The sequence below is a fragment of the Protopterus annectens genome, chromosome 3.part0 (assembly GCF_019279795.1).
Source record: "Protopterus annectens isolate FY-2018-M chromosome 3.part0, PAN1.0, whole genome shotgun sequence".
In the NCBI taxonomy this organism is placed as follows: Eukaryota; Metazoa; Chordata; order Ceratodontiformes; family Protopteridae; genus Protopterus; species Protopterus annectens.
This window is the reverse complement of record NC_056731.1, coordinates 59,252,232-59,276,057: the sequence shown is the minus strand read 5'-3', so window position 1 is coordinate 59,276,057 and position 23,826 is coordinate 59,252,232. Positions and strand designations below refer to the sequence as shown.

At 43.7% G+C, this 23,826-nt stretch overlaps 1 protein-coding gene across 1 annotated transcript in view; it reads right to left on the bottom strand.

Moving 5' to 3' along the window:
- Positions 1–341: 341 nt before the first annotated feature.
- Positions 342–23,826, bottom strand: part of RP9 (RP9 pre-mRNA splicing factor) — a 316,476-nt gene continuing 292,991 nt past the window's right edge. Inside the window, exon 6 of the mRNA XM_044064585.1 lies at positions 342–1,500. Coding sequence (XP_043920520.1) covers positions 1,308–1,500 — 193 coding nt within the window. The 3' untranslated portion in view covers positions 342–1,307. The remainder of the gene's footprint in view (positions 1,501–23,826) is intronic.

Sequence of the window (23,826 nt, the reverse complement as noted above, 5' to 3'; positions counted from 1 at the left end):
GGCTCTCTGGGTGCATAAATAACTTACTGCATATTCCTGTTAATGTGAATGTGTGAGAGAGAAGTGCAAGCCTCAACATTCAATGGTAAAGTCCAAATTCCAGTGTGGACAAAACCTTAAAAGATCCAGCGCTCCTCCAAACCAACTTAGTAAGTTTTTCTAATTTTGCTGGCTTAGTGAACAATTACTTTTTTTTCTGCAGACTTCAGGAATATGTTAGAAACAAAGGCAAAGTCTCTAATTATGTGACTGACTGCAAGCATCACAATCCTAAGTCTCTTGCTCAACCCCCTCAGCTCCCTCCTCTTGCAACAACAAAAAAAAGCCAACACAGACAGACATTTCTGTAAGAAACAAAGTTTTAACTATCATAGTCCTCCAATCCTGTGTTCAACACCGGCCCTAAAAAAAGACAACAGAAATGGAAATTTCTAGGAGCCATGCTATATCACAACCAGAATTACAGCTGTTGACAGATTTAGTTTCCAGTAGCAAGAAAAAAAAAACACACACAAATCAAAGAATACTTAAATATACATCAACTTCTGTTGGTGTGTAGGCTGATATGCAACACTCAAAATAGTAAGAAGTCATTAACAGTTGCATGCAACAATTATCGATATACAGGCGAGCTATGCAACTACCTGTTGTCAGTGCCCATTCACAATAAGACATTAAATGAAAACTCAAACTTCATGCTGAGAAAAAAAAATGTATATAAGGATATAACATATGTATAGCCATAATGTTATGATTTACTATTACAGTGACAAAAGACCTTTTGAAGTAAACAAATCTCCTATCACCATTGCTCTAGGAAATACTTCTGCTTCATTCTACAGTAGTCTGTCAGCTGTGCATGAACCTCTGATTTAAGAAATACAACTCACTTTTTGCAAGATATTCTTTGCGCAGGTTGTGCACATTATATAACATAAGTAAAAAAAATGTCAGATGTGCACTTTGCTAATGGGCTAGCAGCTTGACTTGGAACATGGGTTTTTAGCCTATATGTACCAAATAAAATTTATATATACTTTCTACAGAAGACTGTTCAGTCACAGCAATGTATTTAGCTATGTCCACCTCAGCATGAAACTTCAGCATTTTCTAACAGCAGCTTGAAGATTGCAGAAATTAGGGACTTATACAAAATGTCCCTTGTTTTACTAGAGGAAAAGTAGATTCAATAAAAAGATTCCTACAGCAGTTTAGCCATACATTGCCAACGTTGCCAACATTTTCAGTACATCAGTTCATATCAAGGCCTTTGTCTCAGGAGTAAACAGTTTTGTCACGGACACCTTTTACTCTGACTCAGAGCTCTCTCTTGATTTTGAAGACTTTTGTTTTTTCCTCTTTTTCTTCTTCTTGACTTTCTTCTTCTTCTTTTCTTTCTTTTTCTTTTTCTTATGTCTTTCTCTGGAGTTTGAGGAACCGGAGCTACTACTGTCTTCGTCTGATGTTGAGTCCTCCAGTAACTGCTTTAGCTGTTGTATTCTGAAACACAATTGAATACAGTCATCATCAGAGCAAATAACACAAAAGAGTACACCTTTTCAATTCATCTGTCATACTGCACCAGAATGTGTCACAGCACTAAAACATGTCACGTATTTGAAAGTGGTAAAACAGGGAGTACGGCAGTGGCAATACACTGCCTTCATATACTTCACAGTATTTCAAATGACTCTAACTATAAGCTAAACCTGCTGACCACTGTGAGGAACTGTTAAGCAACACACCATAATCATTTGCACCTGCAAATGGCAGATTTATGAACAGTCACGATGGACACCTTATTAGTTAATCATTCAGAAAGCTCTCTAGGGTGCTGACAACACTTTGGCACATTTTTGGTGCACACTCTCATAGCTTTTCCTTGAAACCTCATGCATCTCTGTTGGAAGTACGTAAATCCCTTTAGGCTCACAGCAGATGTCCCTTTGAGAGGGAAAAGGCATATGAGTATCTCCCAAAGATTCTTAGTTTCGGACCTCATCTACAATGTACCTATTTTCACACATCTCCCACCCCACGGAGAACTCAACCTACTTTTTCAAGTAACCCTTGAGAAACACAGCTTGAGAGGGTTAGGTCTATCTGAGTATACCTTACCCCATTCCCCGTCTTGAAAGCCCATCTGCATTGGCATTACTAATCCCACTGCGGTGTTGCACTGACATATATCCTTGCAACACTAGGCTCTATCTTAGCAACTTGGCATTTTGATGGCTGTCTCTGTTTAACCATATTAGGGGATTGTGATCTGTCACTACACTGAATTTTCTTCCATACAGATGCAGTGCCCACACTATGGCCAGCCATTCCTTTTCAACAGCTGCATAGCATTCCTCCCTGTGTTGAAGCCTATGACTGAGATAAACTGGGTGCTCTCCTCCCTCTGAAGAAATCTGGTTAAGTACAGCCCCCACACCATCTTTTGAAGCATCCACCTGCACAACAAAGTCTTTGCTGTAATCTGGACCGGCTAACACAGGGGGTCCTCCCAAAGCTTCCTTAAGCTCCTGGAATGCCTGCTCACATGCTGAGGTCCACACTACCTTATCTGGCCTGTTCTTCCTTGTCAGGTCTGTGAGGGGAGCAGCTATGGTACTATAACTGGGGATGAACTTTCTGTAGTACTCTGCTGTCCCTAAGAATGCCCTCACCTGCTTTTTGGTAGCAGGTGCAGGCCATGCCTGAATGGCTTCCACTTTGGCAGGTTCTGGCCTGATCTTACCACTCCTCACTCTATGTCCCAGGTAGGAGACCTCTGCCATACCCACCTGACTTAATGGTCAACCTTGCCCTCTGTAGTCTGCCCAGCACCTCCCTGACATGTTGCTCTTGCCAGGAATGGCTGTAGATGGCAATATCATCTAGGTAAGCAAGGGCAAACCCTCCTGCTCCTGCTAGGATATGATCTACTAGCCTCTGGAAAGATGCTGGGGCATTTTTCATCCCAAAGGGCATCTTTGTGAACTCATACAAGCCAAAAGGAGTCACAAAAACTGACCTCTCTCTCTAGCACTGGGAGTCAAGGGCACCTGCCAGTAACCCTTGGTAAGATCAATAGTTGTAAGATACTTAGCCCCACCCAGCTGCTCTAGGGCTCTCATCTGTCCTAGGCATGGGGTAAGCATCGGACTCTGTGTGACTAATTAATTTCCTGTAGTCCACACACAACCTGGTGCTACCATCCTTCTTTGGCACCAGCACCACTGGGGAGGCCCAGGGACTATTGGACTCTTGAATTACTCCTAGTTCCAACATTTTCTGTACCTCCTCCCTCACAGCCTGCACTCTGGTTTCCCAGTGAACATGTCCCCAAATTCCTGTTACACTGCTCGGATTTCACGAACATGGGTAGGAGGTAGCTGCTGGGACATTGCTACCCCTTCCACTGAGATGTCAGTCTGAGCCTCACTGAGGAGATCAGTCGCAAGATCTCACTCAGACTCCTCCTGCAATACACTGCAAATGCTCAGCATGAGGGCATCTCCATCATGGTAAGGTTTCATCATGTTAAGATGGTACAATCTTGCCCCTGCCTCCTGCCTAGCAGTTCTACCATGCAGTTAACATCACTTACCTTTCTTACCACCTTGTAGGGTCCCTCCCAGGCTGCTTGCAGCTTGTTGAGTCTGACAGGAATGAGAACCATTACCTGCTGCCCTACACCATACTCTCTAGCTCGAGCATTCCTATCATACCATACCTTTTTCTGGTGTTGGGCTTCTGCCACATTCTCCTGGGCCAAGCCCATGGGTTCCCTGAGCCTTGTCCTGAGGTTTAGAACATATGCCACAACAGACTCCTTGTGAGATTGACACTCATCTTCAATTAAATCTAGAGGTCCCCTCACCCTATGCCCATACAACTCAAAGGGTGAAAACCCTGTGGATTCCTGGGGAACCTCTCTGTAAGCAAACAACAGATGGGGCAAATATTTGTCCCACTCCCTCTTAAACTGGTCTGTAAATGCCCATAGCATGGACTTGATTGTAAAGTTTAACCTCTCAACAAGACCATTAGTCTGGGGATGGTAGGGGGTGGTCTTCAGATCCTTCACCCCACAGTACTTCCACAGACAAGCCAGCAGGTCTGACATGAAATTGGCACCTCTGTCAGTCAGTATTTCTTTTGGGAAACCTACCCTGCTGAAAATCTCTAAACGCATTTGCCACCTTTTCTGCTCAATGGAGGACAAAGCCACTGCCTCCGGATATCATGTAGCATAATCTACTATCACTAGGATATACTTTTTCCCTATAGAACTTGGGGTATTCAGAGGCCCCACAATATCCATAACTACTCTCTGAAATGGCTCCTAAATCACAGGCAAAGGCATCAAAGGAGCTCTCACAGTGCCTCCTGCCTTGCCTACCTTTTGGCACTGCTCACAGTTCCTGCAGTACCCTGTTACATCTCTGGAAATTCCAGGCCAGTAGACGTTCTGTATACATCTCTTTGTACGTTTTATGCCCATATGATCTGCAAAGGGAATGGCATGGGCTATGGCTAGAAGCACCAGATGGTAGGCTCGAGGCACTACCGACTGCTGTACCCTCTCACCTGCTAGCCCGCCCTCAGAGGTCCACTCTCTATACATTAACCCTTTGTCCCAGTATACAGATTCCCCCTTCCCTTGAGAATCAGGTGCCTCACTAGCTACCTGCCTCAGGCTTTGCAATGTAGGGTCTGAGCTGAGCCTTTCTCAACTCTCCTTTTGTAACCCTTCCCAGCTCCCCTTCCACAGGATGTCTGGCATCCCCTGACAGTGGTGCTTCACTGTCAGCCTGGGTACTACTACTCACCTCTACCTTTGCAGTCACTCTGTCCAAGGGAACATCAGTACCCACAAGCAGCTGTGGCTCACCTTCAGTCTCACTGCTACACAGTAGCTCCCTCCCTGAAGTAACCACCTCAACAGTCCTGGCTGCAAGTATGCGGTCTGTCTGGGTATCCCCCAGGCTACCAGACCCACATACTTGTCTCCATACCTGACTGTGTGTAACTGCATTAACACATGGTACTGCCTCATCCAAATCCCTCCCTATCAAGACACCTGCAGGATGGTAGTTCAGTACCCCTGTTGTCTTAAGACAACCTACTATTGGCCTTTTGTCTTCCCCACTTACTGGCTCTCTCACCTTTTGTTCCCCACCTTGCCTCCTTGGACATCTGTATGCCACATGACCCCACGGGTTGCATTCAAAACATTTAACCCTAGGTACTGGATGTATACCTGGACTAGTGGCTTGCCCTGCTACTGGCAGATTCTGTTGGGGCAGTCTGTGCTGCTCACCATGGGTTCCTTTAGACCCCTGAGCAATACTGGGGGTCCCTTTTCTGTGCAGGGATGCCCTGCTTGCTAGGTATAGATCTCCCTTCTTCCCCAACTCATCTGAAGTAGCACATTGTCTATCAGCTAACCAGATCCTCATGTCCTCAGGCAAAGTGTTAAGGGTTTGTTCCCTCACCAAAATGTCTGCCAACCCTTCAAAAGTGGTGACCTGACATCCACTCACTCACCTATGACCTGACATCCACTCACCCACCTATGAAAATAAGTGCTCAGTTCAGCAACATATTCAACACACATTCATCTGCATTGCGTCTATGCTCAAAAAAAATTTCCTATACGTTTCAGGTGTTAGCTTAAAAAATTCTAACAGTTCTTAACAGTAGTATAATTAAAATATTCACAATCAGTATCCAGAGCCTTTGGTCAACATCATACTGTTTACATACCCTCTCAAACATATGAATGAAACTATCAAAATTATCCCCCTCTCTAAACTGTGGAAAAAAATTTACTGACCTTTTGTGCTTCTGTGGTCCAGTTACTCCCTTCCCCATTTCCTACATGACTCTGGCAAAGAGTCAGCATCTCCCCTTCATGCTGCCTCTGCTTTTCCACAGCTTCCAGGCATAGCAATTTCTCATTCTCCTCAGCCTGCAAACATCACAGTTTCTCATTATCCTCACACTCTAGACGCTTCAGTCTCTCAGCTGCTTCTATTTCCAAATGCCTGGCCTCCAATTCAAGTGTCTTTAGCTCCAGATGGATTTTTAAGTCCTCTGCAGAAAGGTTGAGCTGTTCATTCTCTGAGTGTGGTACATCTCCACTGCCAGTCTGGTCATCCTCCTGGCTGCAGTTTTCTGATGCAGCTGTGACCAATGTTGCAATCTTGTCTGCCTCAGTCAGGTTTCCATGCACCAGTCCCCTAGCCTGGGACATCTTAGTCAGCTGGCTCCTTGTCAGCTTTCCATACTCCTCTGCCGACATGCTTGCCTGCTCTCCCTGACTAACTAAGCTAACAAAAGAAATAAAACAACTGCAATCTGAACGCTTGAGTCTTCACTGCATGGCTGATTTAGAGTACAAAAACACCTTCAGTGATCACTGTACACAAGCTACAGGAAATTCACACTACCCACACCACTACAAGCCAATTAGTATTTTTCAATCAATTAATATGTAGTGTGGATATCCCACCACTGCCAAACAATTAATATGTGATGCCAGTGCACTGGCCCAGCAATCAAGGAGCCTCAGTCCACACCACTAACTCCAGTGAGGGGCATCCATATAGGGAAAGGATAATAAATACACACACAGTAAAGTACAATTTCCCTTAAGAGCACACAGAGATCACAGTCAGTCTGGGTCTGGTTTCTCTCTTTCACTCCAGGTCCCCAATAAGACTCCCCACTGACACAGCTATATAGGATCCAGATCTCAGCCTAGTGGGCAAGCTAAAACCTCCAGCACCCTCTCTGTCCAACCAGTGCTTCGTGTCCCTGCCCAAGTAGCTGACACACACACACTCTGAGATAAGAGTTGTATACAACCACACAGACACTCTTTGGGAAGGCTGGCACAGGTTCTCCAGTTGTATCCCTTTTACCCAGACTATATGGTAGTACCACTTGCCACCACCCACTAATATTTATCAGCTACTAAAAGGCTCTTATGAAAGGGTGTGCCGTTATAATGTGCAATATTATTATCCAAATGGAAAGTGTACTGGAGTGGCTTTGTACAATATCACTAAATACATGCAATGTACTCTTAGAGCTTAAAGTATCTCTGCACAAAACAGAAACAGTTGAAAGGTTTAAAAATGTTTAATAATAAATAATAAAAACACAAGACAATACTTCTTACTACACAGTGCTAGTCAAGAGTTCAGAGATCACAGAGAAATACTTGAAATAATACAGTAGAAAAGTTCTGAAATCAATACAGAAAAAAACTAATCTAATCTTCCTAGCTATATCTAAGAGAAAACACAGTTCTAAAATAAACTTACATTTAGGGCAAGACAGTGCTGGTGGTGATGGATGTTCTCAAGACAAATGCTTAATGCTCTCACTCTTTCTGTCCTTAAATTGATAACACAGTACCACTGATTTACTTCAGATTACATCATTTCTTTCTGGTTCCCAGGCTAACAGAAACTCAGAGGTTAATAGCTCTTTGGATCTTGCAGCTGGTCAGGAAGCCAGGCAATAAAAGAAATTGTACATGTAAATTTAGCCATTAATTCTGGCCTCAAAACAATAGGCAGAATACTTCCCTCTAGACAGCTTGGCTACGAGTTTTAGATCAAAGAATTTCACAGTGCTTGACTTATCAGCTTTCTTACAGCAGAGTGCACTGCTGTTACATTTTTTTCAGTTCAACATCCAATACAGTCTTTTCAAATTTAAGGGAACAAGCCTGTGGCTTACATTAATATTTACAAATGACAGAATTATCTACAAAATTCTATCTAGCTAGGCTGCCAGCCTTCACCTATCTTCTCATAAAGCACCAAACTTAATATACTTATTGGAAGAGGAAGAGGAAGACCTGCTATCAACCAAAAGAAGACGGAAACACCCAAACAAGGGGAAAGATGATGGGAGCACTGCAGCTACTACAAAGGGTAGTCTTGGAAAAAAAACAAACAAATCAGTTGACATGAAAAAGTACTCACAGATGTGTTACATCTTACTCTAAGGGGCCCACTGCAGTGACTGGAACACATGAATAAAATTCAAACAGTTTCTCAAACCACCTTAAGGAGGTAGAAAGACCATCAGGTAAAGAAGCCTTGTATTACAGATGTACCAGCCACTCTACTCCCAAAACAGAAATTATGCACATATCAGCAAGCAGGTGACTATAAATCAAATGTCATCTGTGAACACAATTCTGAAACAGATATTTATGGTGGCCATATCAGGTAGAAAGGCTCTTCACTGCAATGAAAACAACCAGTTACCTTCTTGGTGATAAAAGGCACTGTAATGAATAATGTCTACTAGGCAACTGCAAAATCTTCTTTCTTAGAGGCAAGGGAAATGAACATTGGGCCTACCTTCTTATGTTAACTGGCTCTACATAGCTAAACTGAGTAAATTGTACAGACTTTTGGTGTCTACAGGTTAAATTCCATTCTACATTTAGCTTCCATAAAGAAAACTAGAAGCTGAGTAAACTGTCTGACCTGCAACTCAAAAACTACTTTTAGTAGGAGGTGAGGATTCATACTAAGGTGGCATTCTAACTGTAAAATGCAGAAGTACAATTGGATAGGAAACTTACCATAATCGTAGATGCCGGAGTTTGGTCAGTGTTGCAGTCATAACCAATTTTAATCAATGCTGGATGAGTCTGACATCTAACTTGATTTTCAGACATGAGCATCCTTCATTATCAGGCTGACAGTGACTTACCTCACGTCTTCATATGCCAGGTATGTATGCCAGTGTGATAACTGGTTCTTATTTAATTTTAATTTTATTTACATTTTGTTGAATGGGTTAGTCCCACTAGGCCAATGAAATCTTTTCAGGGTCAGAGATCTGAGGAGGTACTCATAATGACAAGAGGAAATTTGGCCATGGCACTGGGGGACCTCTACTCTTTTCAATAAGTACAATGGGATCTTTAACATTCACCTGAGCTCCAATCAACTCAGGCTGATGGGACCTCGGTTTAATGTCTCATCAGAAAGATGGCACACACAGGACTGCAGAATCTTCTTACACTGCACTGCAGTGTCAGTATTGGAAAAATTAATCCAGCGGGTCTATATTATTTGAACGAAGAGTTCTAACTTCGAATACCATATAGGCGACACCATATGGTCGAAGTTAGAAAAGTTTGAAATCGGAAAAAAAAAGAAAGGACTAAACCCTAAACTAAGGTTTGTAGGCAAGCCTCCCTGCACCCCCCCACTCTTTAAATATAACAACTCCAGGACCGCACTATACTGTGGTAAAGGGAAGACTTCCCTTTACTGCACTGTAGTGCGGTCTCGGAGTTGAGCGGGGGGTGTGGGGGTGCAGGGGGGGCTTGCCTCCATGCTTTAACATCTTAGGTGACCTTTTTTTTTTCCATATTCGAAATTTTCTAACTTCGACCATATGGTGTCACCCATATGGTATTCAAAGTTAGAAATCTTTGTTCAAATAATATAGATCAATCCAGCTACCTGGTGTGGGAACAGAACCCACAGCCTTCTGCACCAAAGGCCTGTTGAGCTTCTGAGATTTGGGGAAGGTGGTTTGAAGGCCATGTACTTATTCATTCAGACCTGCGATGTCCACCATTTCATCACTCTCTTTAAACAGGGTTGAACTGGTATAACATGCACCAGGAAGCAAAGTTGCTGTTTTGAGTTACTGTTTCGGTACTAATAAGTTTTCACAATGTTTACTCTGACTAGAGTCACCATGAGTACAGGTAACTCCTATGTGCCCTAGAACAAATAGGGACTCCATGGGTGTTACCACTGGTTTTCCTAGCATGCCCTGAAAGAAAGCAGAAATGGTCTCCACCATTTCCTGTGATAGTAAACTTTTGTTGAGTTGATGTCCAAGATGGTCTCCTAGGAAAATAAGTATTGTGACTGGCATAGACTGGACTTCTGGTAGTTCAGGGTGAAACCTAGCCTGCTGAGGCAGTGCATGATCATACTCTAGTGACCTCTGACTCTTACCCAGAGATTGTAAATAAGGGTAGCTGTAAATGCCAGTGGTTCTGCAGTGAATCATGACTGGTGCCACACAGTTTGCAAAAAGTCTCTGTGCAGCAGCAAAATCAAAGGACAAGCAGGTAAACAGGTAATGGCGACTCCCTACTTCAAACTTCAGGTATTACCTGTATCCTTTGAAAATATGGACATGAAAGTAAGCATCCTTGTGTTCCAATGTCACCAGCAGGGCTGAGAACTCAAATGTGTCTGTAAGGCCAACATCTTGAATATGAGAACTTTTAAGAGTCGGTTTAAATATAATAAGTCCAGAAAGGATTTTCATTATCCATATTTTCTTGGGACAAGGAGCATCCTTTATAAAATCCTTTGTGCTCATGGCCAAAGATAACAGGTTCTATAGTTTCTTGTAAGAAGTGAGAGAAGCCAAATGATTCCGCTCTTTTCCCTCATCCCCAGATTCTAGAGGACTCTTCCTCAGTAGCTCCCCTACCTGATCCTAACTGGCCTATTTATTATGAAGGGGTGGGAGTCAAGTATAACTGGGCTATGACAGCTGCTGGCTTAGGCAGCATAAAACCAAAAAGGTCACAGTATATTTCATGTTGGAAGTGAAGGCCTTTTGAGACTGCACCACTGAAATTCTCTCTGACTGAGACACTGTTTTCAAATTGTGTCCTCTGGTGAAGAATCAGAGGACAAAACATCCTCATTAAGAGAAAAGCTGTAACCTGCGGTCCAGTTTCTTCTCTTCTTTAAAATCACAGTGGTAAGATTCTCTCACAGGGGAGACCTCTCTCTTCCTCTTGTAATGGAGACATCTGACACAAGGGGTTGTTCTGAATCTGGCTGTGGGCTACACAGAATCTGGATGAAACCTTGACCTAAATTACCTGCACTAAGCACAACCCTTTATCCCCAACCCAGGGACACCTGACGTATAGTTAAAGGTGCATGGCAAATAATATCAATGTGTTCTTCAAATATAGATGACTGCTTGAAATAGATCTACAAATTTTTAAACATACAAACAATAATGTACATGGACAAACACACACTACCTTATGCTCTATATGAAATAGTATCCTTGTTACAGAACTAGAAATTCAAGATATGTAAAGTTTCTGGCTTAAAGGCAAAACTACCATCAGTAATGTAAGTAAACCACAAATGAAGATGTCACTCTGTGTAATGGATCCAGGCTGCAAACTACAATGGAAGAACTGGTTTCATTTATATACAAGCAGAAAATTATGCATCATTTATTCAATTACTCATGAATAATTATCTGAATTCATTGCACAAAGGAAGTGAAGCATCATTACAATAAGTAAATGATGCATTATTATCTAGAGGACACATTAATGAACAGATAAGTACAGGTGCAATGAAAATGTAAATCAGCTGAGAAAACAAATAACCACAAGAATAACATAATAACACAATTCAAGTTTCTATCAGTAAAAACATTGTGAATAAGTTGTAATCATTTCTCAGTATTTATAAGAAAAAAAGAGAATATTGCTGCAAAAGAAACAGATTTGGTTAAGTGAAAACAAACACACACACACACACACTGCAAGGAAATAACGCAACCTATTAAATGCAAGTGTTAGCTCAAGGCATTTCTTTCTGATGGTGCAGTGGAATTTTGCATCTTACTGTACTGAGAACCAAGCAGAGCCTTGTAAAAGATACAGTATTCTCACTACACCAAGTCCTACTCAAAGCCCATTTGCGCTTACAGCAGGAGTGGCCTTAGGTCAACTGGTGCCCTAGGCAAAAGGGCTCCACAGCGCCCCCCACCACACCACCTGGTGCCCCCATCCTGGTCTACCTACACCAAATAAATACTGGGAAAGCGCCCCTAATAGAGCAGCGCCCTAGGTGGCCACCTAGTTGGCCTATGCTTAAGGCCGGCCATGGCTTACAGATAAAGAAAAGTAAGCCAAGGGAAACATGGTTAAATATACAAAGACTAAGGTGAAAAAAGAAACCACAAAATACATAACCATAGGGTCTACGAACAAACTATCACTAGTGAACAGGAAGTCCTGTTGCTGTTAAACTGCCACTGCTGCTCCACACACAACGCAAAGCAAGAAGGGTGTATACACTTCATTACACTTTCAGCAGATACATCAGAATGTTTAGTTTACAAAAAGCAATAAAAAGTAATTGAAAACAATAATGAAGTCTGTGTTAACTTGTAAATGGGCAAATTAGGAAAAATTTAAATATTGCTACAAACATAATCCTTTGGCTAAGATATACTGAAAACTGGTATAAAAAGAAATGTTCCTGATATAAAAAGAAATGTTCCTGACATAAAAACTGAAGTACAATGCAGGAAACAGCAACACTAAAAGGGTTTAAAACTGTAACAATAAATAAATAAACAAACAAACAAACACTAGATTAAAGGACTGATGAAAACGTATTTAAACAATTTTAAATACACCTCAGCTGCACAGCAATGAATAAGTACATACCAATAAACACAACATATTAGCGGTGCCAAGTAGGGAGAACTGTTGCAACACTATGTTTTCATCCCATGGTTCAGGATTCAGAAAGGGTGGAATGAGACAGAGAACAGAAAAGTTCGGAGTCCCAACTTCTTACAGAAAGACCTTGAATAACAGCACAATCATAATGCCTGCTGAAAAAGGGGACAGGTTGAAAAGTAACAGGAATTATAAGCATACCATACAGCAAGTAAGTGGACTTAATAATCAGTTGCTCTTAGGAGCGTGTGTGTGTGTGTGTGTGTGTGTGTGTGTGTGTGTAATTCACATTCCCTGGGATGAGGAATGCTGTCCTGCCTTACATTTGTACTTGCTGGGATAAGATTCTGCTTTCTGAGACCCTGAATCAGATTAAACAAGCAATGTATGACAAAGTCATACCGGAGCTCCATTCCTTAGCTCAGAAAAGACTATTAAAGAAAAAACAGCCACCAGCACTACATATAAATGTAATCAAATAAAGCAAACTATGCTTCATGTAGATACTGATGTACAATATTACAAGACTACCACTAGGTGAAGATTAGAAGGTTGAATGAAAGTTGAAATCTTCCCATGTATACTTAACAAAATGGAAATGGACAATGAAGAAAAAGTACAGTTTTGTACCTACCATAAATGTAGATGTCCGCTAGATATGCAACTGCAGTCATAACATATGGGTTGTCCTGCCTCAGGCAGCCCTCGGTCGGCCGGATTCCAAATTCTGGGTCCGACGTCGGCTGATGTCGCATTTCTCTCCGTCAGAGCGGCTGGAGTATATAAGCATCAGCCGACGCCATCTTCTTCAGTGTTTCTTGCCCCAGATGCCAGATGCCCTCCAATGAAGGCTGTAATCAAATTGGAAGACAAAAATAGGTTTCCAGACAATAAATAAGCAATAAACAGATACACCATAACAGATATCCCCAGCTAAGGATAATAGGGATAGGAGTGGACCCAAGGCATAGAGGGAAGGAGGGAGGAAAACCGACTGCAGTTGCATATCTATCGGACATCTACATTTATGGTAGGTACAAAACTGTACTATGTCCTTCAAGAATGCAACTGCAGTCATAACATATGGGTTGAATACCATAGCTTAGCTGGGGGAGGTGGTATGCTCTAAGACAAGGATGGTGTAGCTATCAATCCCTGCAGGACTGCCGAAGCAAAGCCTGCTCTGGATCTGGAATATAAAGGGAGGTTGTAGTGTTTGGAGAATTATGCACGGAGCTCCATGTAGCAGCTTCTAGAATGTCTTTTGTAGGCACCCCTCTTAAGAATGCTGTAGAGGTGGCTGTAGCTCTGGTGGAGTGTGGTCTGACATTGGCTGGTACACTCTTTGCATGGAAGGAATAACAGAATCTGATGCAATGCCCAATCCATTTTGAAATAGTCTGTTTGGAAATTGCTTTTCCTTGTACTCCAGGGGCGTAAGCTACAAAAATCTGATAAGACTTCCTACTGGTCTTGGTTCTGTCCAGGTAGTAGCGAAGTTGTCTGTGAATGTCCAAGGTATGCAACAGTCTTTCCCCTTTGTTCTCATGATTGGGAAAGAAAGTAGGCAGGTGAATTGCTTGATTTAAAGAAACCCTAGATACCACTTTTGGCGGAAAAGTAGGGTTGGTTCGTAAGGAGACCCTGTCTCTGTGAAAGGTTATGAACGGTGGTATTGCCATTAGGGCCTGTAATTCCGAAACCCATCTTGCTGAGGTAATTGCCAACAGGAAAGCTGTCTTCCATGAGAGAAATTGTAAGTCCACCGAAGCTGCTGGTTCAAAGGGGGGTAGAGTCAGTTTTTCTAGGACAAAGTTGAGGTCCCAAGTTGGTACTGGAGCCTTTCTTGGTGGCTTTATATTCTTGATTCCCCCTAAGGAATTGTCTTAACAAAGGATGTGAAAACACAGGTGGATCAGTGTTATATCTAGCTGAAATAGCTGAAGCATGTATTTTTATGGAAGAATATGAGAGTCCATTCTGTAGCATATCCGCCAAATATTCCAGAATGAGTGGGATGTTCAATAATGATGCATCATGACCCTTGCTGGTATTCCAAATGGTGAATCTCTTCCATTTTGCTGAGTAAACCTTTCTGGTGGATGGTCTTCGGGCTTCTGTTAGTATCCGCTGAACTTCCTTAGAGAGAGATAGATTGAGGTTATTCATGGGATCTCCCAAGCTGTTAGCTGCAGCGTCTGAATGTTGGGATGTACGGTCTTGAAGTTGTGTTGAGTCAAAAGTTGGGGCCATTGGGGAAGGGCCCACCTTTTGTTGTGACATATGCTCCGTAGTAGTGGGTACCAGTGTTGTCTTGGCCAGTCTGGAAGCTATTCGGATCCCCTTGGGCTTCTCTGCTTTGATCTTTAGTAATACTGTGGTCATCAGTGGCAGAGGTGGGAATGCATAGATTTTTAAGAAGTTCCAGTTGAATGAGAGAGCATCTATTTTCCATACTTGTGGATGATATGTCCTTGAACAGAACTTTTGTAGATGATGATTGAGGTGGGAGGCAAATAGGTCTACTTCTGGCCTGCCCCATGTTGAGGTGAGTCGTATGAAGATTTCTGGATGTAACCTCCACTCATGGGGGTCTAGGAAATTCCTGCTTAGGCTGTCCGCCAACACATTGTCTTTGCCTGGAACAAACTGGGATTGCAACTGTATGTTTAAGCTCAGTGATTTTTCCCAAAGATTCATTGTCAGTCTGCAAAGGGGGTAAGAATGGGTGCCCCCCTGCTTGTTTATGTACCACATGACAGTGGTGGTGTCTGTCCGTATTAGCAGGTGTCCTTGCTGAAGTTGTTGTCGAAAGGCCTCGATGGCATGCATTACTGCCAGCATTTCTTTTTGGTTGATATGCAGATGTGTTTCCTTTGGAGACCATTGTCCCTGAATACATCTGCCCTCCATGTGCGCCCCCCATCCAAGGTCTGAGGCGTCTGTGGTCATTGTTTGTGTTATTTGAGGTTTTTTGAATGACATAGCTGTGTTTGCCTGGCTTACCGAGGCCCACCATAGAAATTCCTTTTGTAGGCATGGAATGAGCGGTATGGTTGTCTCTAGGTTGTTGCTGTGTTGAGACCATAAACTTTTTAGGTACCATTGAAGCTTTCTCATGTGTAGTCTTGCTAATGGAACCAGGAGAATGCAGGATGCCATGTAACCCAGGGCCTGTAGGAATCTCCTTGCAGTCATCTGGGTGAGCTTTGCCAAACCTTTGAAATAATGAGTTAACTTCTTTTGCTTGTCTTCTGTAAGGTAAGCCATTTGAGAGGCTGTGTCTAGTTTGGCTCCTAAGAAGGTTATTTGCTGGGATGGCTGAAGTCTTGACTTTTGGAAGTTGACTGTGTATCCCAGAGCTTGTAGCAATTGTATAACATAATTCAGGTTTTTTGTCAAAATCAGTTTGTTGTCTGCTTGAATGAGGCAGTCGTCCAGGTACGGGTAAATTTGGATTCCCTGGAGCCTGCAATGAGCAATTACTGAAGCCAGGCATTTCGTGAATACTCTGGGTGCAGTAGATAAGCCAAATGGCAATGCTGAGAATTGATAATGCTCTGGCCCTGCAAGAAATCTGAGGTATCTTCTGCAGCTGTGTCTGATAGGGACACGCAGGTATGCCTCCTTGAGGTCCAGAGTAATCAGCCAAGACCCCTTGCCCAGTATGGGAAGGAGTTGCTGTAAGGTCAGCATTTTGAACTTTGGTACTATGAGAAAGGTGTTTAATGCGGACAAATCCAGTATCGGTCTCCATTGAGTTTCTTTTCTTGGAACAAGGAACAGTCTTGAGTAAAACCCCTGGCCTTGTTCTTGTTGTGGAACTTTTTCTATTGCTTTGATCTGAGCAAGCAGAGAAATTTGCTTGATGGCCTTTGCCCTCTGGTTTTGTGGTAGGTTTGGCATGCCTTGTTTCCTTGGTAAGGTATGAAAGTGGAACCTGTAGCCTTGGTCTATAACGTCCAAAATCCATTTGTCCTTTGTCAATCTGTGCCAATTGTCTGAAAACAGAGATAATTTTCCGCCCAAGGGAGCTTCTGTTTGCTCCTTGGTCAGTGGACATAGAGAAAAGTCATTGGGATTGTCCCTGTGGGGCAGGAGAAGCCCCTGTGCCACTTCTTTGGTTTGCTGGTTGCCATTGTCGTCCCCTGTAGGAACCTCTGTATTGTCCTCTTCCTCGGCCATGCCTGTTTTTGCCCCTTTGAAATCTTTCAGGATTAGGAAAAGACCAGTTTTTTGAAGGCCAATTCCTGCTGAATCTGGGTGGTTGAACCTGGAGGAAATCTTTGACTGTCTGAACTGACTTGGCTTTTTCCTCAATGGACTTTAATACATCTTTAGCATTAGCACCAAAAAGCTTGTTCTTTTCCAAGGGTGCATCAAGAAGTTTTGCCTTAACATGATCTGGCAGAGGTTGTTCTTTTAACCATGCATGTCTACGAATGACCGCCCCTGTCATAGCTGCCCTACATGAAGCTTCCAATGCATTATATCCACACTGAAGGAAGTGATTGCTAATTTGCTGAGAGTTATGTACAGCCTCCTGCAAAGACTTCCTATCTAAAGGTTCAGGAGAGGCCAAAGTTTTCTGTAAATCATCTAACAGGTAATCCTGATATTGAAACATATGAAAGAGACAATTGAGAGCTCTCATAGATAAAGTAGTGGAGGTGTAAACCTTCCTCCCCCATCTCTCTAATGACCTAGCTTCCCTGTTGGAAGGAAAAAGGATTTTTGGAGGTGGTAGCTGAAACCCCTTTCGGCCCCTGTGAAATGGTTTCTAAATCAACAGCATGGGCCCTAAAGAAATGAGAATGTGTTTCTGGGACCCTATAGTATCTGTCAGGCTTGGCAGGAGGAAGAGTATCAGGGGTAACATTGGAGTCAGAGTATAGATCATCCAAAACATCAAGCACAGGAGGTATAGCTAAGGGCCTGTGTTGGGGCTTTTTGAGGAAGGTTCGAAGGCGCTTTCTGGAATCAGAATATTCCTGGCCTTGCCACTTAAAATGTTCCCTCATGGAATGCAGAACTTCCCTAAAAGAAATATCCTCAGGAGGGGAGGTCGAGGGGATGGAGTCCTCTGCATCTGAGTCCTCATAGGTCTGGAAAGGCTCTTCCTGGCTATCGGAGTGAACAGAGTCCTCAGAATCTTCATCTGAAGGGAGAGGGTCAGTGGGCTCAACCCTGGGCCTCTTATCAGGAGGAGGCCGGGATCCTCTCTCAGGATGGGCCTGGGAACCTCTGATCATGGAAATTAAGTCTGCTGCCATAGTCATGATTTGTGCTTCAGGAGTAGGCTGAGGAAAGGCTTTAGCAGTAAGGTGCTTGGTCTTGCTGGCTGCCTTAGCATGTGTGTAGGCCTTGATAGACATGGGAGGCCTAGCAGCTCCACGTGCAGGAGTGACCTTATCCACAGCAATGGTCTTGGGCATTTCCTCGGTTTCAGTATCCGGAGGAAAATCAATAACTGGCGTTGGTGTGGTCTCCGGTATCGGAGGTGTCGGTAATGCGGTGTCTTCGGTTCGGAGCGGTGAAATAACCGCCTCAGAGGGAACCGGGGCACTCGCGGTAGGTTTTGGCGTGGTGTCGGTGGAAGACGCGGGCCGAGGATGTCGGTCCCGGTCTTTTCATTTTTTAGGAGTCTGCGATGTCGGTAATTCCGACGGCATTGTATAATCGTATTTTTCGCCGAAAAAGTCTTCAGCGAACTCCGCCCGGCGCCTGAGAGTGCGCTTATTGAAGCGAGCACAGGCGGCACAGGCCGAGACGTCCTGGACTGGGCCCAGGCAAGGAAGGCAGTAGGAATGGAAATCCTTATGAGGTATTCGTTTACCACAAGACAAACAATTATTTACTTTTTCAGTAATTTCTGACATCGGCTGAGGCAAGAAAAGGTCCCCAATGGAGTACTTAGCTTCTTTGATGACTTCGGATCGAAGAATACAGGAGCTGACCAACCGGCACTTGCGAACTGCTTCTGCTTCGGGCACCGCGCGGCAAGAAAGACTGAAGAAGATGGCGTCGGCTGATGCTTATATACTCCAGCCGCTCTGACGTCGGAGAGAAATGCGACATCAGCCGACGTCGGACCCAGACTTTGGAATCCGGCCGACCGAGGGCTGCCTGAGGCAGGACAACCCATATGTTATGACTGCAGTTGCATTCTTGAAGGACATCATAACCTTTCAACTGTAGACTTCATGAATCTGCATTAATTCATAATATTGCATAGTTTGTAATACTGATAATTTAAAAACTGCTGTCATGGCCAATGATTTTTTTTTCATAAACAAGCCTGCTCATTTGAACTTCAGATCTAAAAGTACAATAAATAAAATGCTGATAGCACAAGTACTATTTATTTTAGTGTAAATACAAATGAAAAAAGTCAGTACTACATTCCACTGCAAACAAGCTCATAGGAAATCTACAAAATTTGCTTTTCTTGCAAACAGTAGTGATAAACATGTTCATAGGTTTATACTAGGCTATCTGCCCTAAGGCATTTATAAGCCTAGCCCAAAGTTATGTGGCTTACGCCACCCCTTATGTTAGAAATAATGTGCCCATTAGTTTGTTGTGCCTCTGTCCAGCAGTGACACAGAGATGATTCCCGGGGTAAACCTACGATCTCCCATCCACCAGTCAAGATTTCTCTTGAACAGAGCCAGCGAGGTGCTCTGCCTCACATGGACCGGGATTTTATTCCACAGCATGGGGAGTCTCTGGGTGATATATCTATCCCTCCAGCACGTCCTATTTATATCCGTACTAAGGTTTAAGTCACTTGCTCTAGTGGTTCTGCTGGATTTGGATTTTTTGAGGTGGAGCATGTCCATTAATTCCGGGTTGGTCATGGCCTTGTATGTCAGGCACAGGTCACCTCTGAGCAGACGGTATGCAACTGAATAGAGTTGGAGTTTCTTCAGTCTGGCAGTATATGACAGGTTTTGGAGTTCCTTTATCCTTTTGGTGAGGAACTTTTGGGGTCTCTCCAATTGCTGCAGGTGTCGGGTGAGATGCATCCCGAATGGGGCATTGTACTCAATCATTGGTCTGATAAGTGAAGAGTACAGGGGAACAATGATCTCACTTGATCTGGATGTGAATCCCTTCATGATCAGATGGGCAATGTAGAAGGTCTTTCGAACCACTTTAGCAACGCGAGTGTCAAACGAGAGGCCACTGTTAACCTGGGTACCCAGGTCTCTGATAACCTCTTCTGTGCTTAGTGGGTTGCCACCTATATGGTAGCTTGGGGTTACCTTGTTTTTCCCGAAGGGTATGACTATACACTTTTTTACGTTTAACTTCAGGCCATGGCTCTGGCACCAGCTATTAGTTTCCGTGAGACCCCTCTGAAGGATGTCTGTGTCCGATGTACTATCCACTATGGCGCCCAGTTTGCAGTCATCCGCAAACTTTGTCAGCCATAGTCCTCCTATGTTTGCCTGTACTTCTGAGAAGTAGATGCCGAACAATAGGGGGCCAAGGACTGAGCCCTGTGGGACACCACTTGTAACCGGCTTGGAGTCTGACATGGCTCCAGCAACTCTAACCCTGTGGGCTCTGTCCTTTAGCCAGTTTGCAACCCATCTTGTGACATATGGGTTTACATTTAAGCTGGTAAGTTTCTCTATGATACCAGAGTGGGGTATTGTGTCGAAAGCTTTTGCAAGGTCAAGGTAGGCTGTATGGACTGCCTTTCCCTCATCAATGGCCTTGGTTACTGTTTCGAAGTCGACCAGGTTCAAAAGGCAAGATCTGCCCTTGACAAAGCCAAACTGGGTTGGGTCCAAGGTCTGCAAGTCCCCTATGTCCTTGTTTATGAGTTCCATTATGATCCTCTCCATAGCTTTGCAGACCAGGCTTGTTAAGCTTATGGGGCGGTAATTACCAGGGACAGTAGGGGCACCACCTTTGTGGAGTGGGACCACAGTTGCCGTACGCCACTCCTTGGGCACATATCCTGTGGTAAGGCTAAGATTAAACAGCTGCCTTATGTGCGGGTTTAGTTCTTCATTGAGTTCATGTAGCACACAGCCGGGGACACCATCCAGTCCCATTGATGCTGTGTTTTTAGCTTTAGAGAGAGCAGCTTTCACCTGCGCATTTGAGATGTCTGGGAGGCTACACTCTGTTGGGATAGTTATCTCTCCTATTGATTATATAATAAAGTGATTTGTACTACAATGTGGATGTAGTTATAATTCAGTAAATTTCAAATAAGCACGGAGGGTCAGGCAGGATACTCAAATGAAGCAAACCAGACAGTTCAGCTTGCATTTTCTCAAATGATTATATATATAAAATGTATTATTACAGCACAAAAAAATGTGAAACATATAACAGACAGTTCTTAGTATGACACCTGACCTACAAACGGCTCTATCATGACAAGACTTGTATAACTGGGTTTATCCTCTACAACAATAAGTATCTCGCATTTTTTTCCTGGAATTTTCCAAGCCTTGGGTGTAGTAGCATAGCTAGGATAAGGTGAGAGGGATAACTGCCTCGGGCGCTATCAGGCATCCATTGTTCTGATCACTCTTTAGTGCAATACCGGCTTTTAAAAGCCGGTATTGCATTTGCGGTCAAACCTAGCACTGTAGCGCTTGGTGTGTGATCTAAACTGTAGCAACTGACTACTACATTGTAGCAAGCAGTTTGCAACAGTTTAAAAAAAGGATTTTTTTTTAAAACTTGAGTGCTTTAGTACTCCATGCAGGCATGGCATAAACTGTAACAACCATTTGCTACAGTTTAAAATAATTTATTTATTCATTTTTTTACTGAGGAAACCACGGTGGTACAGCAGTAGCGTTGTTGCCTCACAGCAAGAGGTTCTCCTGTTCGATTCATGGCTGGAGTGCCTTCTGTGTGGAGTCTGCATGTCCTCCCTGCAGTCTAGTGGCCTCCGAAAGACTTGCGTGAATGGGCGTGCCTTCGCTAAAGGTTGGGCGTCGGGCTGGCAACTCGGCACCATAAAAAATCTGCCAATCATTAGCGGACCAGAGTTCCGCTGTGGTGACCCCTAACCGGGAAAAGCCAAAAAGACAAACGAACATTCAATTTTTACTGAAATGTTTGGAAGGATGGTAAGAGGCAGGGCACACAAATGGGACCTGAATGGCAGGGGCAGGACAGAGGGTGTGTGTGTCATTCCTCTGGCCACCTGGCTGGTGTGCCAGACTAGAAGGAACAGCCTTTCTTTTCCTGCTCTTCACAGAAACAACTTTGTGGGGGTGGGGGCACAGATTGGCTATTGGATCTGGATTGACAGAAGCAGGATTACATGATGCACTGTATTTGTGTAAGATAAAGTAAGTGTGCATTAGGGGGTGTTGCACTGTAATTAAGAGTAACAACTTGCCCATAATTTATTTCACTTTCTATTACAGTCAGACGTCAGCACTGTACACTAAAGTGGGTACCTGTGGTGTTCTAGGCAGGATATCCATGAAAGCAACTGATCACTAGCATAGTGATGCAGCAAGCGGCATTGCTGTTTATCAGAACTTGGTGGTCTGATTAACTTTTTGGCATAGCTACATCTGTGTGATGCTCGCATATCTTCGCTTTGTTGTATCCAGGGGTCTTGGTGGTCTCTAATACCCAAAGGACAAGATGCAGGTTCATAGGTAGGTACTAGGATATTGGCCCTAGGGCCTATATAAGCCTAGCCAAAAAGGTACCCTGGCTTTCGCCACCCAAGAAAATTATTCTCCTGTGCCCCTGTCAAGCAGAGCCACAAAAGTGATCCCCACGGTGACTTTCCTATTTCCCATCCAATCATTAAGATTTTTCTTAAAGAGTGCTAATGAGGAGTTTTGTTCGATATAGATAGGTAGTTTGTTCCAGAGTATGGGAAGTCTCTGGGACAGGAATCTATCCCTCCAGCACGTTCTGTTTATTGTGGTGACACAGTTTAGGTCCCTAGAGCTTGTAGCTCGGAGGGATTCGGATTTCTTTAAGTGGAGCATGTCCAACAGCTCTGGGTTTGACATAGCTTTGTATGTTGGGCAGAGATGGCCACTGAGTAGGCGATATGCGACGGAGTAAAGACGGTCTGCGTAGGGAATCTGTTTGAGGCCAGTAATCCTCTTTGTGAGGTACTTCTACGGCCTTAACAGTTGTTGTAGATGGCTTATGAGGTAATACCAAAAGGGGCGTTGTACTCTATAATGGGTCTAAAGAGTGATGAGTAGATGGAAACAATTACCTCTTTTATCCTGGATGATTAACCTTTTGTGATGAGGTGTGCCATGTAGAAGGATTTCCTGACTACTGTGGCGATGTGTTTCGAAGTAGAGACTACTGTCCACCTGTGCCCCAAGGTCTCATCACACTTTCGGTGTTAAGTAGACTACCACCTATGTGGTAGTTCATGGGTACAGAGTTTTTACCAAAAGGGATGACAATGCACTTTTTGGCATTGAGCTTGAGGCCATGGCTTTGCCACCAGGAATCTGTCGCAGTGAGGCCCTTTTGTAGGATGTACACATCGTTAGGAGTTTCGATTATGGCTCCTAGTTTGCAGTCATCTGCGAACTTCATTAACCAAAGACCTTCTGTGTTAGTCTGTACTTCAGAGAAGTAGATACCAAACAGGAGAGGACCCAGGACTAAACCCTGTGGTACTCCACTTGTCACTGGTCTGAAGTCGGATTTGGAGTCTGCTATTTTCACAGTGTGGATTCTATCAGTGACCCAGTTGGCAACCCATCTTGTGACATAGGGATTTATACCTAGTTTAGTGAGTTTATCTATAACTCCAGAGTAGGGGATGGTGTCGAAAGCCTTGGTGAGATCTAGACAGGCTGTGTGAACCACCTTACCCTCGTCTACGGCTTTGGTGACTGCTTCAAAGAAGTCTATCAGGTTTAGGAGACATGATCTGCCTTTTACAAACCCGAACTGGGTGGGGTCCAGAGTTTGGAGATTACCAATGTCTTTGTTTACAAGTTCCATGATGATAAGTTCCATGGCCTTGCAGACCAGGCTCGCCAGGCTAATGGCGTGATAGTTCCCAGAGTCTGTGGTAGATCCCCCTTTGTGGGGTGAGATAATCATCACTGTGTGCCATTCAGTGGGCACAAAGCCTGAGGTGAGGCTATGATTGAACATGGTACTTAGGTGGGGTGCCAGTTCGTTCTGTAGTTAGTGTAGAATGCAGCCTGGGATGTTGTCAGGTCCCATGGAATCTGTGTTCTTGGCTTTGGAGAGTGTGGTATTTACCTGTGCAGATGTGATTACAGGAACTTTGCATTCTTCTGGTATAGAGATGGGCCCTTTAGGGGGTGAGAGGGGGGTAAAGT